Source organism: Phaseolus vulgaris, chromosome 8, assembly GCF_000499845.2.
Source record: "Phaseolus vulgaris cultivar G19833 chromosome 8, P. vulgaris v2.0, whole genome shotgun sequence".
In the NCBI taxonomy this organism is placed as follows: Eukaryota; Viridiplantae; Streptophyta; class Magnoliopsida; order Fabales; family Fabaceae; genus Phaseolus; species Phaseolus vulgaris.
Genome location: NC_023752.2, coordinates 12,575,538 through 12,589,702, shown reverse-complemented (window position 1 = coordinate 12,589,702; position 14,165 = coordinate 12,575,538). Strand labels below are relative to the sequence as shown.

At 33.1% G+C, this 14,165-nt stretch overlaps 1 protein-coding gene across 5 annotated transcripts; it reads right to left on the bottom strand.

Annotated features, from left to right (window-relative positions):
• Nucleotides 1–882: 882 nt before the first annotated feature.
• On the bottom strand, nt 883–13,714 carry LOC137824049 (uncharacterized protein At5g43822-like). 5 transcript variants are annotated; one of them, XM_068629480.1, is made up of 6 exons: nt 13,612–13,714; nt 3,188–3,330; nt 2,974–3,092; nt 2,204–2,383; nt 1,752–1,808; nt 883–1,143 (listed from the first exon to the last, which is right to left on the bottom strand). In XM_068629480.1, the coding sequence occupies exons 2-6, from the start codon at nt 3,317–3,319 to the stop codon at nt 1,053–1,055; spliced, it is 579 nt and encodes a 192-aa protein (XP_068485581.1). In that variant the 5' UTR covers nt 3,320–3,330; nt 13,612–13,714; the 3' UTR covers nt 883–1,052. The 5 variants fall into 5 exon arrangements, with proteins under 5 accessions (XP_068485581.1, XP_068485582.1, XP_068485579.1 ...); XM_068629481.1 differs by lacking the exon at nt 13,612–13,714 and adding an exon at nt 7,013–7,225 and having other exon boundaries at nt 2,279–2,383; nt 3,188–3,336; XM_068629478.1 differs by lacking the exon at nt 13,612–13,714 and adding an exon at nt 7,013–7,224.
• Nucleotides 13,715–14,165: the final 451 nt, after the last annotated feature.

Below are 14,165 nucleotides of genomic sequence, written 5' to 3'. Positions count from 1 at the left end.
TTAATTTTATAAAATAAATTGGTTAGTCTAGGAGTTGGTCTCCTTTACAAATTTAAGAGGGTAAACAATAAATTATATAATATAATATAGTATTTGAGTGGTTTGACAGATTAAGTTATTAAGTTATGTTAAAAATTTAATTAGATTCCTAACTTTATTATTTAAGAAATGTATATGTACATTTTATGTTTCTGTTTAGTTGTTAAGTTTACTTATATTTTCTAAATAATTATCTTTTTATAAAATTTTATATATTTTTTATTATGAGTTGAATGTTATTTAGTTTGGAGATGTTTGACGCTCAAATATTATTGTCTATATATCTGGAAGATTTTTTTAAGTATCATGTTGTCAAAATCTTCATAGGTTTGTGTGTATTAAGTGGATTTCATTTTTTTCATATGACATTCAATACAAATATTTGTGTATTGTATCTCTAATTTTGAATTATTTTCATAGTTATATATATATATATATAAGGAAATAATGATAATTAGTGTAGTCAATATTGAATTATTCACTTGCATAATTAAAAAATTAATCACCTTTTAATAGTTTATTAACATGTACATTTTAATATATTTCATAAAATTTCAGTTGATTGCGTTTATTGTTAATCTTTATATAGGTATTTGGTAGTGATTAATTCAATGTCACATGAATACTATTATAAAATGATGTCATTTTTTTAAAATATAAGTAATGTTTATCATAATTATTGTGTTAATCAAATAAAAAAAGAATCTATTAAAATGAGATATAATTAAAACTTTAACTATAAATTATAGTTACATGCATCACGACAAAATTTAATTCCAACAAAGTACGTATAAACATAAATATGGATTGAAGTTAAACTATTTCAGCATGTATAAGTGTTGATTATGAGAATAAACACACAATTTATGCAATATAATGTTGGTAATGGTGACAAAGGTTTAATTCAAAATGAAGCATTCCTAATGATTATCATAAGCATTACATTACATGAAATTAATGGTGTTGACATGCATATACATTTTTTATCGTTAATGACCAAAACATCACTTTTACTACCTCACAGATGATTCTAGCATACCTTCCTCAGTGTGGATATTGGATTGATCAACCAATAGTTGCTGAAGTGCACCAAGTTCACTAGCACTGCAATACAGTAAATGCAAAATTATTGCTGATAAAAAAAAAAAAAAAAAAAACAACAGTAAATGCAAAATACAGAATAAAACATTGGACAACATAAGTACGGGCATTGGAAAATGAAGGCAAGTCTTTTCATGAATAATAAAAAATAAGAATTTAGGTATTGGGAATGGTTTCTACTTTTGTATTCTGTAATATTAGTAGAGAGCTCATTAAAGGCATCAAAGTTGGTTTAAAGGAAGTTGAGGTTTCACATCTTCATTTCACTAACGACTCATCTTTTTCTTGGAGGAGTAATAATGATGCCTTTGTGAATGTTTTACTTCTGGGTATACTAAGTTAACTAAGTCGTTGGGACTGATTTTGTTTAAAGTTTGACTGAAAAAAGACCACCTGATTTGAATGGGATAACAAAATTCTTTCACATGCTCTTGAGGCTGCTTCTAAATGTTAGAAGCTCACAACACCATCTCATTTACTTTCCGACAGTCACACACACATGATCAAAACAACAAAATATACACAAGCGCATGTGTGGCCATGTACACACTGTCATAAACATACACAATTATGACATTTGAATGTCTAAACAGTAGCATAGGTATTCATACCTTGATTTCAAGGAAATTTCTGATAGTGCGGAGATCACTGATGATTTTAATAAATACCTAATACAAAAAAAAAACTAGTAAATATTTTTTTACCAGATCAACGTGGTGTTATCCGAAGTAGAAACAAAGGGGGAAAAAACAATTCTACAGAAAAGCTTTTAAAAGGAAAAAGTTGCATTCCATCATCAATAACATTGAGAGTTTAGAAGTCGTTTCACCCAACAAATAATAAAGATTTATGATTAACAGAAGAGTTGTTACATTTTTTTAGTTTTCAAGAACTTCTTGTCCAGCAACGAGACTTAGTTTAATTGGTCAGAAATAAGTCATATGTTCATATACATTATCCATAGTAGATGTAAAACAAACATTAAGTGAAGGAAGCAGAGTAATTGCATTTCTGGTTTGTCAAGAAGCAGAATAATATACATTAAGAAAAAGTTGTTCCTTACTCAGAGTTATATATCTCATGTATAAACATCAGGCTATCAAGGCAATAAATAAGACTAGGTTTCATGCCAACTTGCTGTTGCAGTTGTTTCCTGTGCAGGTGAGAAAAACCGCCATTCACTAGTTGTCTACTGTCTCGATGAATTTTGTCAAGAGATAAGGCAATACAATGAAACTCTTCCCTGAAAATTTAAAGAAATTAGTCACCAAAACAAACAAACAATCTCCTACATCAATGTTCATAACCTTGATCATAAAAGTTGAACGAAAAACACTTCATAATTTCTTATTTTCATTAAGTACACCTAAAGACTGAAAGAAGGATAAAACCACAGTAAGTAAAAACTAATAAAACCAAGACAATTATCATTTCATCACATCATAAAAAAAACCATTATGCATTAATCTAATCTCTATGGTTCATCCATATAAAAGATATCATATGTAACTTGTATTTATACATTAGAGACTTGAGCTCATTTCACAATTTGTTCTCCAAAATGCTAGTATATACACTTATAGGAAATAAAAAATAAAAAAGGAAAACAAAATGAAATATTCCATACGCTAAAAGTTTTTTTTTTAACTTATCTGCATAAGAAGATTTTGGCCAATGGGAAATTTTGTTTCATTTTTACTTTTAAGTTTTCCTCTTATGTCATTCAAAAAAATAAAAAACAATTTCAAACTGAAAACATGATTGCATTAGCCATAAAATTAAATTAAAATACCCATTAGTTTTACATATCACTAGATATCAATAGAAACTCACAAAGTCTTTCTTATGGAAACCAAAATGTTGTTGAGCGATTCAATCTGCTTCTCCAAAAGAGCATCTCTCATGCCACTGTCACAATTTAGAACACCATGATTGTTGGTATTTTGAAGCAACTATAACATTAGCAATATCAAGGTCAAATCAGTAATAAATAGGGTAGGAAAAAAAATAAAAGTATACAGTAAAAGTATAAGGCAATTCAAATAACCTGGAACCTATCAACAATATGAGAAGCGTTCCTAAACTGTGAAATTAAGCAAGATTGAAGTTCGTCCCATCGATTTATCTCTTCCCTAACTTTTCTGAATTTTGACTGAAATTTTTTCACTATCGATTCCATTATTGTCAATGCTGAACCTACCAGAAAAAAATAATTGTCAGTTAAACTTGTTTTGAACTCCTTGGTAGTAGAAGAAAGTCCCTACATTAAAAAAATAAAATCATGCATCATGCATCATGCATCATGCATCATCTAAGCAAGCATGGGATTGATGACAAAACCTAATTTTACTTTCTGGGAGTTCTGGGTCAAGTAGTTAAAGTAATTCAGAATTCTTATCTAATATGATATTGATAACACACAAATGTTCTATATGAAAATTTGCAAAGTACTAAAGGCGTTTTAAAAGCAAATTGACAATTTACATTGAAGAATGAGGTGGTTCCGTGAAAGGCTATATCTTCGATCGTGGAGAAAAAAACTAAATAAAATTATGTATAAAAAAGATCAAATTATTTGAAAAATAAAATCAAGAGCATAAACAGAAATAATTTTTTTCAAAATTCAAACAAAAACAAAAGAATAAAGAAAACGACATTAACAAGAATTCCTCGAAGTTCAAGAAAAGTCCCCATTTCTGAGATCTTTATACCCAAGAATAAAATTCGAAAATCAAAATGCATTCAATATTAAAAAAAGAAAACTTTAGACAATTGGGGTTAAGAAAAATCACACAGAAGAAGGAAAACAATTTGGGTATCTGTGGAACTTCGGTGTTCGAAGAAACGCAGAGAAACAGAGATGAAAAAGAACAATAACTGGAATTAACTAAAAGAATATCAAATAACGGCAAGCAATTAGAATACATTGGAAGAGAATCAAAATAAAAACAGCACGCAGCAAAGAGAATGTAGAAAGGAGCAGATGTCAATGCTACTGTAGGGTTCTTTTATTGAACGAACTAAAAGGGTAAAAATTCTCCTACCTGAGAGAAGAAGGAAACGGTGTCGTTTGTTTGCGTGAAACGGTGTCCTATTTCTTTTAATTTAAAATTGGTTTAATGTATAAGCTCATGTGTAAAATTTATTTTATATTATTTATTTAACTTTTTATTTTTTATTTTGTGCAGAAGTTAATTTTAGTTTACGAACAAGTAAAAATTCATTATTTTTCTTTTTTAGTGATTAGGGAGAAACTCATCTAAATAAATAACGTGAATTAGGTTTTACTCACACACTAACCCACCGCTTATCTCAAGCTTCATTCAACCAGATCTCATCCAATGATTAAAGATTACTTGATAAAGATCAATATTATATATATATTCCACAAACAAAACTTATAAATAATAAAAATATTTAATAAATTTTAGTCACTTTTGTAATTAACTAGCATTTTTGACCCGTGCAACACACTGGGCTTATTTTAAAAATATAATATATTATAAAAGGGTAATTCATGAAAAAAATTAAAAACGAATTTATTATTTTTAAGTATAAATATTAAAACAAACCTCAATCATTAAAAGAGTATGAACACACTCTTTTATTTGATAATTCAACAAATTATCATTTAACACTAATATAAACTTTTCAATTCCCAATAAACTCAATTCATAAATGAATAATAATAATAATAATAATAATAATAATAATAATAATAATAATAATAATAATAATAATAATAATAATAATAATAATAATAATAATAATAATAATAATTAAAAAAAATACGATACAATAAAATAACTAAAATTTATAAAAAGGTAATTAATGCAAAATATTTAAAAATAATTTATTGTTTTTAAATTCAAAGGAACAAATTTCAATGATTGAAAATGTGTAAACAATAGACTCTCCCTCTACACTTTCACTGGTGTAGACATTCCTCGTATGCGTTCCCTTTAGACACTCCGCATCTGCTGACTTCGGTGGTGGTTGTAAGAGAAGGTGAACATAATTTTTACTATATAATAAAATTATTTAATAATATTATTAATAAAAGCAATTAAAAAGAATAATTTAGAATTTATATTTATTTAGGATTTTGAATAAGTTTTATTACTTTTATATTTTTATTCAAATAACACATTAAATAATTTTTTCTTTTTGTATTTATTTAGGATTTAGAAAATTTTTAAAAATTTATCTAGTCCACATTTAAATTTTTGTTTAAATACGATATTAAATAATTTACGTATTATTTAGAATTTTAAATAATTTAGGATTTTTTTATTTTAAATTTTTATTTAAGTAAGACATTAAATAATATTTTTTTTAAAAAAAATTATTAATTTAAAAAATTTATGTATTTCATATTTTTATTTAAGTAGGACATTAAATAATTATGAATTTTACTTATTTTAAATTTGCATAGAAATAGTACGTTAAATAATTTAGGATTTGTATTTAGGTTTAATGACATTTTTGGTCCAATATTTTTTAGAATAATGCAATTTCGTCATGACTCATTTAGAAAGTTAAGTATAATCTCATTTTAGATTTAAATATAAAGATTAATTTAAAATACAAAGTAGTAAATAGTTAAAACTTTGATAGTTAATGATTAGAGATCAATTTAAAAACTATTTTATAAATTTTATTAATAATAAAAAAACTACTTTCGATACTAATAAATTTTTTAGTTTAAAAAATTATCTCTAATTTAGTCAAATAATAACTAATTATTTTGATTTATAAAATTAATTTTTATTTAATAATTTTTTTTATAGTGATAATAATAAAAAACATTTTTTAAGGTGGTGATAGGTTTACATCTCAAATGGTAAAAAATATTCATCTACAACATAATAAGTTAATATTTTGATTATATTTAATTTATCTTTTAATTTAAAATATTATTATATTATTATAATAGGTTGTGAAAATAATATACTTTTCTAGTGTCAAAGTATACTTTTTCATTTTTTTATTCTTGTATATCCATTTGTATATTGATGATAAAGCAGGGAATACATAATTCTATAAAGTGTCTGTAATTTTGTCAAGAGCATTGTAAAAAATAAGAGATAAATAGAGTTGATGGTTGCAACCACAAAGTCAAAAAACCTTGTACACTGCAGCTTAATTACAGTTGTAGAGTTTAATTTAAAACCATGATAGATACATGATGTGTTTAGTGTATGAGTTCAGGTTGGTATGTTTTAGAAATTGTATCAATATAGGCATTCATACAAAAATGCTTAATTAATGTATGTTTATACTCTTCTTCCATTTCTGTATTTTGACTTCAAACATCTGATAAAAGTATTAGTATTACCTATGCTGTATGCCCTCTTCTATGTTAGAGTATACAAAGAGTCATGATATAGAAAACAATAGAATATTATTTATGTGTATTAAATTGTTATGAAGAGCAACAACAAAGAGAGATATATAATACTCAAGGTGATTTGACCGTCAATTTTAGTTTATTTGACTAAGAGAAATCTGGAACCAGATATAGGTTTAGTGAGAGGTCTGCAACTTGATACTCATCTCTAACAAAGTGCAAGTCAAGCTCAAAGTGTGTTTTGTCTTACAAGTGCATAACAGGATTGGCAGAGAAGAACAGTACCAAGCAATGTTGCCAAGATCGCAAGTTAGATTGGAAATCTCGCGATCTTGCGATCTTTCTAGGCAAAAACGAGCTGGATCGGAGGTGGGATCGGAGTTTCACCGGATCGGAGCGATCCGGCTATCGAAGGGCTGGATCGGACGATCCATGGGCCTCCGCAATCCATGACGCGGCCCAAAAACAAAAAAAAAACCCTAAATCCAATAAAACCCTAATTTGAAACCCAGAAACCCTAACCTGTGCCTCTGTCGCGCCGTTTTTCCGCCGCTTGTGCTCGCCGTTTCGCCGCCGTCACTTGCGTAATTCGCTGCCTCCGCCACTGCGCTCCACCGCACACGCTGCTCGCGCTGCCTCCGTCTTCGCGCTACCTCTGCCACTGCACACGGCTGCGGAAAAAGAAGAGACGGCGCATGAAAAATATGAAGACCCTAAACCTAATTTTGAAAAAGCCTAATAAGTTTGAGCCTTTGGCCCAATCAAACCATAAACCTCTAACACTTTTTCTTCTTGCACCCTACATATTTCTTTCTGCACCCCATATTTTTCTAAATACTAAGACTATCCTTAACCTTTTATTTGAAAAAGGGCACCATGGTTACCGAAAATCAGGACTTGGAAGTGTGTAACAGATTCATCAATCTAAAATTGAATCATTTTTTTTTTCGAATGAAGGGGTGTTCTGAGAGAAAATTTTGCATAAATTATTGATTTCCGGATTGCCAAATCCAGAAACCAAATTCTCTTACAGATTGGTGGATCCAAAATGTCTTTTCTTTTAATTATAGATTTCTGAATTCGGAATCCAAAATGTTTTTTCTTTTAATTATAAATTTTTGAATCTGGAATGCATATTTCTGTTACGGATTGATGGATCCAGAATGTTTTTTCTGAATGATGAAATTTTGAATGTAAAATGCATATTTTGAATTACGGATTGGTGGATCTGAAATTTTACTTCAAGTACCAATCTGAAATTTTTCCGGATTCCATAATCTACAATGCAAAAAAATAAATACAGTTCGAGTGCATTTTAGGATTTTAAAAAATAATAGAGACAGTTTGGTCTTTGCATAACATTGTGGAGGTACAAGAAGAAAAATTAAGAATACAAGAAGAAATTGTCAACCTCTAATTATTTAAATAGAATTTAAATATGTTGTAGCTGCATTTAAAACTAATTAAGAAATAAAAGTTTAAAATCTACTTAAAATTAGGTTATTGTTGGTCCATTTAAAACATTATAGTTATTGTAATTTTTATCTCTGCCAACCCCGCTGTCTTGCTTTTTTTAGAGTATCTTTATTACTGCTGCTTCAAAGCATACTGGCATATATGTAAAAGGATTGGACTAAAGCAAAGTTTAAAGGAGAAAAAAAAAACCACTGCCTTCACAATATTACCCAAAGGGCAAGTCCAATGTGAATTATAAGGTTATAAGTGAAGTTATTTATTGAATCTTCTCATTTGCAAGTTGAGACATGGATCATGAAAAAGACATATTTGGTCTCATCTTCCACTTCTGCTCCAACCTAAATTGTTTGGAGCACATGGAGGGAAAGAAAAAATGATGCAGCTTCTGAAACCTATTGATGAATGAATGTGGGAAGACATTTAACTCCTTGATGGTAGAAGAAAGTCCCTGCATTAAAAAAAAATCAATGCACTGTTTTGCAATTTACTACAAAAAATACATAATTATTTTGAGGAAAAGTATTTCTGTCAACATGATATATCTTATTTACAAGATCGATAATATCATAATTATTATCTAACATGACATTGATCAACACACAAATGCTCTTACATGAACATTTGGCAAGAACCAGAAGGCGTCTTATCAATTCTGTAAAATAATAAATAAGTTAGCTTTTGGATTAAAAGAAAATTGGCAATTTACATTGAAGATAAAGTGATTACGTGCTTGAAGATGCTTATACCACCACGAACTAGAAAATGACTTCGATCGTCGAGAAAACAAAAACTAACAAGAAAATGCTTATCCTGAAAATTACAAGAAAGAACCAGTGAATAGGCTGCACTTAGAGAATCAGAATTATATATAAAAAATCAAATCATTTGAAAAATAAAATCAAGAACATATAATTCTTTGGTTCAAGAAAAGTTCCCATTTCTGAGATCTTTATACCCAAGAATAAAATTCGAAAATACAAATGTATTCAATATTAAAAAAAAAAAAAAACTTTACACAATTAGGATTCAGAAAAATCACTCAGAAGAAGGGAAAACAATTTGGATATCTGTGAAAACTTCGGTGGTAGAAGAAATGCAGAGAAACAGAGATGAATGTTAACGGAGTGCACCAAAAGCCTCCCTAACCTCTATAAATATTGTATATTCTTTACTTTCCACATGCATGCAATATAGCAATAACACAAGTGTTTCCTCTTTCTCTCTCTAGCGCCTATCTCTCTCTCTTCTCTTACATGGTATACAGAGCTTTTTTTTCCAGCCATGTCTTCTTCATCTTCTTCCACCTCTGCTCCCACAGTTTCTTCTCCTTCTCCTTCTCCTGTTCAGCTTCACACTTTTCCCACTGCCCTTTCTCTCAAATTAACGGATGATAATTTTCTGGTTTGGAGCCAACAAGTTCTTGCTCAGGTAGAGGGACTCAATCTTCTTTCGTTCTTGGAATCTCCCCTCACCCCCCCTCGGGTTCTGTCTGGTACCACCGTCAACCCTGCCTTTCTCCTTCACAAGCAACAAGATAATCTGCTTGTTGCTTGGCTTCTTGCTTCTATGTCTCCTTCAATGCTTACACAAATGGTTGGATTACGATCGGCTTCTCTCATATGGGACAAGTTAAATGTCTACTACGCTTCCCACACTCGTGCCAAAATTCGCAAACTCAAGCTTCTGCTCAAAACCCCTAAACGTGACCGCTCCATCTCTGCCTACCTTCTTGATATCAAGAAAGTGGTGGACTCTCTCGCTGCCACTGGTTCTGCTATCACGGCTGAAGACCACATTGGTGCTGTCTTGGATGGTCTTCCTGAAGAGTATGATGATTTTATTACGTCCATTACCTCACGTCTTGATCCCTACACTATTGAGGATATTGAGGCTCTGCTTTTTGCTCAAGAAGAACGGTTCGAGAAGCACCGGTCTCTTGAGAACTCTCTCGTCCAAGCTAATGTTGCTTACAGCAACTGGAACCCCTCACCTTCCTCTACTTCTGTTTTTCGTGGCCATAATGTGCGTGGTGGTCGCGGTTTCTTCAGGTCCCATACCAACACCAAAAGGTATCAATCTCCTCGTGGCCCACATTCTCCCTGGATTGATCAGTCTTCCTCCACCGCTCCTGCCCGGGTTCAATGTCAGCTCTGCTTCAAATATGGTCACACGGCTCTTACTTGCTGGACTCGTTCTGATATCAAGGGACCTTCACAAATTTCTGCTAATGCAACTTTCTTTTCGTCGTCTTCACATCCTGATCATTCTGAACCTTCCATCTTGGGCACTCCTTCAACTGTTCAAGATCCTTTGTGGTATCCCGACACTGGTGCCACTCATCACATAACCCATGATCCTTCTGTTTTCTCCTCCACCAACACATACACTGGTAATGACTTCGTTCAACTCGGTAATGGTTCAGGTATGCCCATTCGTGATTTTGGCTCTGCTTTCCTTTCTTCTTCCAACTCTTCTCCCTCTTTCAAACTACATAATCTTCTTCATGTGCCTTCTGTTAATAAAAATCTTATCAGTGTCTCACAGTTTGCCCGTGATAATGGGGTGTTTTTTGAGTTCTTTGCTGATCACTGTTTTGTCAAAAATCAGGTTACAAGAGAGATTCTTCTCTAAGGCAAAATTCATGATGGTCTTTATGTTTTTCCACATTTACAACGCTCTATGCCACCCTCTGTTCATATGCACCCTGCTGTTCATACTGCCTCTACTAACACTTTGCTGAACAATTATGATATCTGGCACCAACGTCTTGGACATGCTTCATCTCGTATTGTTCACCTTATTATGCGTTTACAGAACATTACCTGTAATAAAACTACTGCTTTCTGTGATGCCTGTGCTAAGTCTAAAGCTCATCAATTACCTTTTTCTCGCTCTTTAACTTCTTACAATACACCACTACAACTTGTTTTTGTTGATATATGGGGTCCCTCACATACTTCCTCCACAAATGGTTCGCTATATTACATTGCTTTTCTTGATGCCTTCTCTCGGTTTACGTGGTTCTATCTTCTTCACTCTAAGTCTGAAGTAACTTCTGTCTTTTTACGTTTTAAATTGTTTGCTGAAAAACAAACTGGTTTTTCTATCAAAGCTCTTCAAAGTGATAATGCAAAAGAATTTCTTGCTTTAACAAAAACCTTGCAACGCTTTGGTATTGATCACCGTCTTACTTGCCCACACACACACCAACAAAATGGTTCTGTAGAAAGAAAACATCGTCACATTGTTGAAACTGGTCTTGCTCTTCTTGCTAGTGCTTCTCTTCCTCTCACTTATTGGGCTGAAGCGTTTACATCTGCTGTTCACATTATCAATGTTTTACCTACCATTGTTTTAAATGATATTAGTCCCTATGAAACTCTTCTTGCTGTTAAACCTGACTATAAGTTTCTTAAAGTCTTTGGGTGTGCCTGTTATCCTCTGATGCGTCCTTATAACCAACATAAATTTGATTTTCATTCCTCCTTATGTCTGTTTCTTGGCTATGATCCTCACCGACGAGGATACCTCTGCCTCACTACTGGTGGTAAGCTCCTTGTTTCACGCAATGTTTTATTTAATGAGTCTCTGTTTCCTTATTCTCTCACAGTTAACCCTTTTCTATGTTCTTCTACCTCTGATATTTCTGTTTCTTCCACTGCACCTCTCACTGTTGTTTCCATTCCTCATGTCGCTACTCCCGCTCCTCGTGCCTCCATCCCCACTTCCCCACGTCACACGGAGTCCTCTCCACCTTCGGCTTCATCCCCTGTTTTTCCTACCGAGCCTCCTCCTGCACCAACCACTAACACTCATCCCATGCTCACTCGTGCCAAAGCAGGTATTTCCAAACCTAAATTATTTCATTCCTCCATTTCTCCTGACCTTTCTGAACCTCTTAGCTATAAACACGCCATGGCTAATCCATTTTGGTTTCGTGCCATGCAAACTGAGTATGATGCTCTCCTTCACAACAAAACCTGGACATTGACTTCGCTGCCTCCCAACGCCAATCTGGTTGGATGCAAGTGGGTTTTCAAGAGAAAGTTCAACGCTGATGGTTCTCTTGAACGGTACAAAGTCCGCCTTGTCGCCAAAGGATTCCACCAACGTGAAGGCCTTGATTTTTCCGACACCTTCAGTCCTGTTGTCAAGCAAACCACCATTCGTATCGTGCTCACCATTGCTCTCTCCTCATGTTGGCCCATTCACCAACTTGACATCAACAATGCCTTCTTGCATGGTGAGCTTGATTCACCGGTTTACATGCAACAACCTCCGGGATTTTCTTCCAGTGATTCCTCTCAAGTTTGTTGTTTACACAAAGCCATCTACGGTCTTAAACAAGCACCACGCTCCTGGTTCCAGAAACTGTCTCACACTCTTCTCCACATGGGTTTCCTCCCTTCCAAGAGTGATACTTCCCTCTTCACTCGCTTCACTCCTACTGCAACATTGTTTATTCTCATCTATGTTGATGACATCCTGGTCACTGGTAGTTCGCATGCCTTGGTGCAGCTGTTTATCACACAACTCGGCTCTCACTTTGCCCTAAAGGATCTCGGTCGTTTGCACTATTTTTTAGGAGTGGAAGTCACCTGGCATGCTCATAATTCCCTGCATCTCTCTCAGTCAAAATACATTCGTGATCTTCTCCACCGCACCGACATGCTTCATGCTAAACCTCAACCCACACCCATGGTTTCTTCCCTTCGTCTTACCGCTGATGGTTCCACATCGGTTGAGGACCCTACGCTCTTTCGCTCTATCGTCGGTGCCTTACAGTACGTTACCATCACTAGACCCGAATTGTCCTTTGCTGTCAACCGTGTTTGCCAATATATGCACAAACCTCAGCAATCTCACTGGAAAGCTGTGAAACGAATTCTTCGCTACCTAGCTGGCACCTCGTCTCATGGTCTTCATCTTTGTGCTTCTCCGTCATACTCCATCATCGGCTTCAGCGACTCCGACTGGGCCACTGACCTAGACGACCGCAAATCCACAACCGGTTACTGCATCTTTCTTGGCCTCAATCCAGTTTCGTGGGTCTCAAGGAAGCAAAAAGTTGTTTCGCGCAGCAGCACAGAGGCGAAATATCGGAGTGTTGCTGCTGCCTTAACTGATATGATCTGGATTCAATCTCTTCTGCATGAGCTGCGGATCCGTTCCCCTACACCACGCCTATACTGTGATAACCTGAGTGCTGTTCAACTTGCTGCAAACCCCATCATGCATTCTAGGTCTAAACATTTTGAACTCGACCTTCACTTCGTCAGGGATCATGTCCTTGATAAGAGTCTCACTCTCATTCACTTACCATCTCAGTTTCAAGTTGCAGACATATTAACTAAGCCTCTTTCTGGCTCTCCCTTTCACTCCTTCAAGTGTAAACTTAGGGTGTTTGATAAATCATCCCACCTAAGTTTACGGGGGGCTGTTAACGGAGTGCACCAAAAGCCTCCCTAACCTCTATAAATATTGTATATTCTTTACTTTCCACATGCATGCAATATAGCAATAACACAAGTGTTTCCTCTTTCTCTCTCTAGCGCCTATCTCTCTCTCTCTTCTCTTACAATGAAAAAGAACAGTAACTGAAATTAACTAAAAGAATATCAAATAGCGGAAGGCAATTAGAGTACCTTGGAAGAGAATCAAAATCAAAACAGTGCGCAACACGGAGTATGTATGAAGGAGCAGGTGCTAATGCTACTGTAGGTTTCTTTGATTGAACGAACTGAAAGGTAAGAATTCTCCAACCTCAGAGAAAAAGAAAAAACAGTGTCGTTTGTTTGCATGAAAAAACTAAATTCTCACCTTATTTAAACCCAGAAAGTCAAATTTAAAAACTGAAAATCGTAAAAAGAAAATTGAACTAATAAAAAATTATAAATGAATTCGGTTTATTAATTATAAATTTTTATTATTATTTATAAAATAATTTTGTTACATACGCAAATGTTAGACTAAATTGCTATAAGAGAATATTTAAAGAGATTCATTTTTAACAAGTTTCTGTTTAAGCTCTTTATAGAAGAAAGAATTAAAAATGAATGAAATTAATTTCTTTCAAGTTAAAATTGGTTTACTGTATTAGTTCATATATAGAATTTATTGCATATTATTTATTTAACTTTTTTATTTTTTAGTTCATGAAGAAGTAAATTTTTTTCTTCTTATTTTTCTTTCCCAAGTG

Bases quoted from the DNA above. Each gene is read 5' to 3' on its own strand.
- LOC137824049 (XM_068629480.1), bottom strand. From the start codon at position 3,319: ATGGAATCGATAGTGAAAAAATTTCAGTCAAAATTCAGAAAAGTTAGG. The intron at 3,093-3,187 runs GTTATTTGAATT...CTAATGTTATAG, and splicing joins ATATTGTTGATAGGTTCCAG to TTGCTTCAAAATACCAACAA. The intron at 1,809-2,203 runs GTAAGGAACAAC...TTTTTGTATTAG, and splicing joins CATGAGATATATAACTCTGA to GTATTTATTAAAATCATCAG.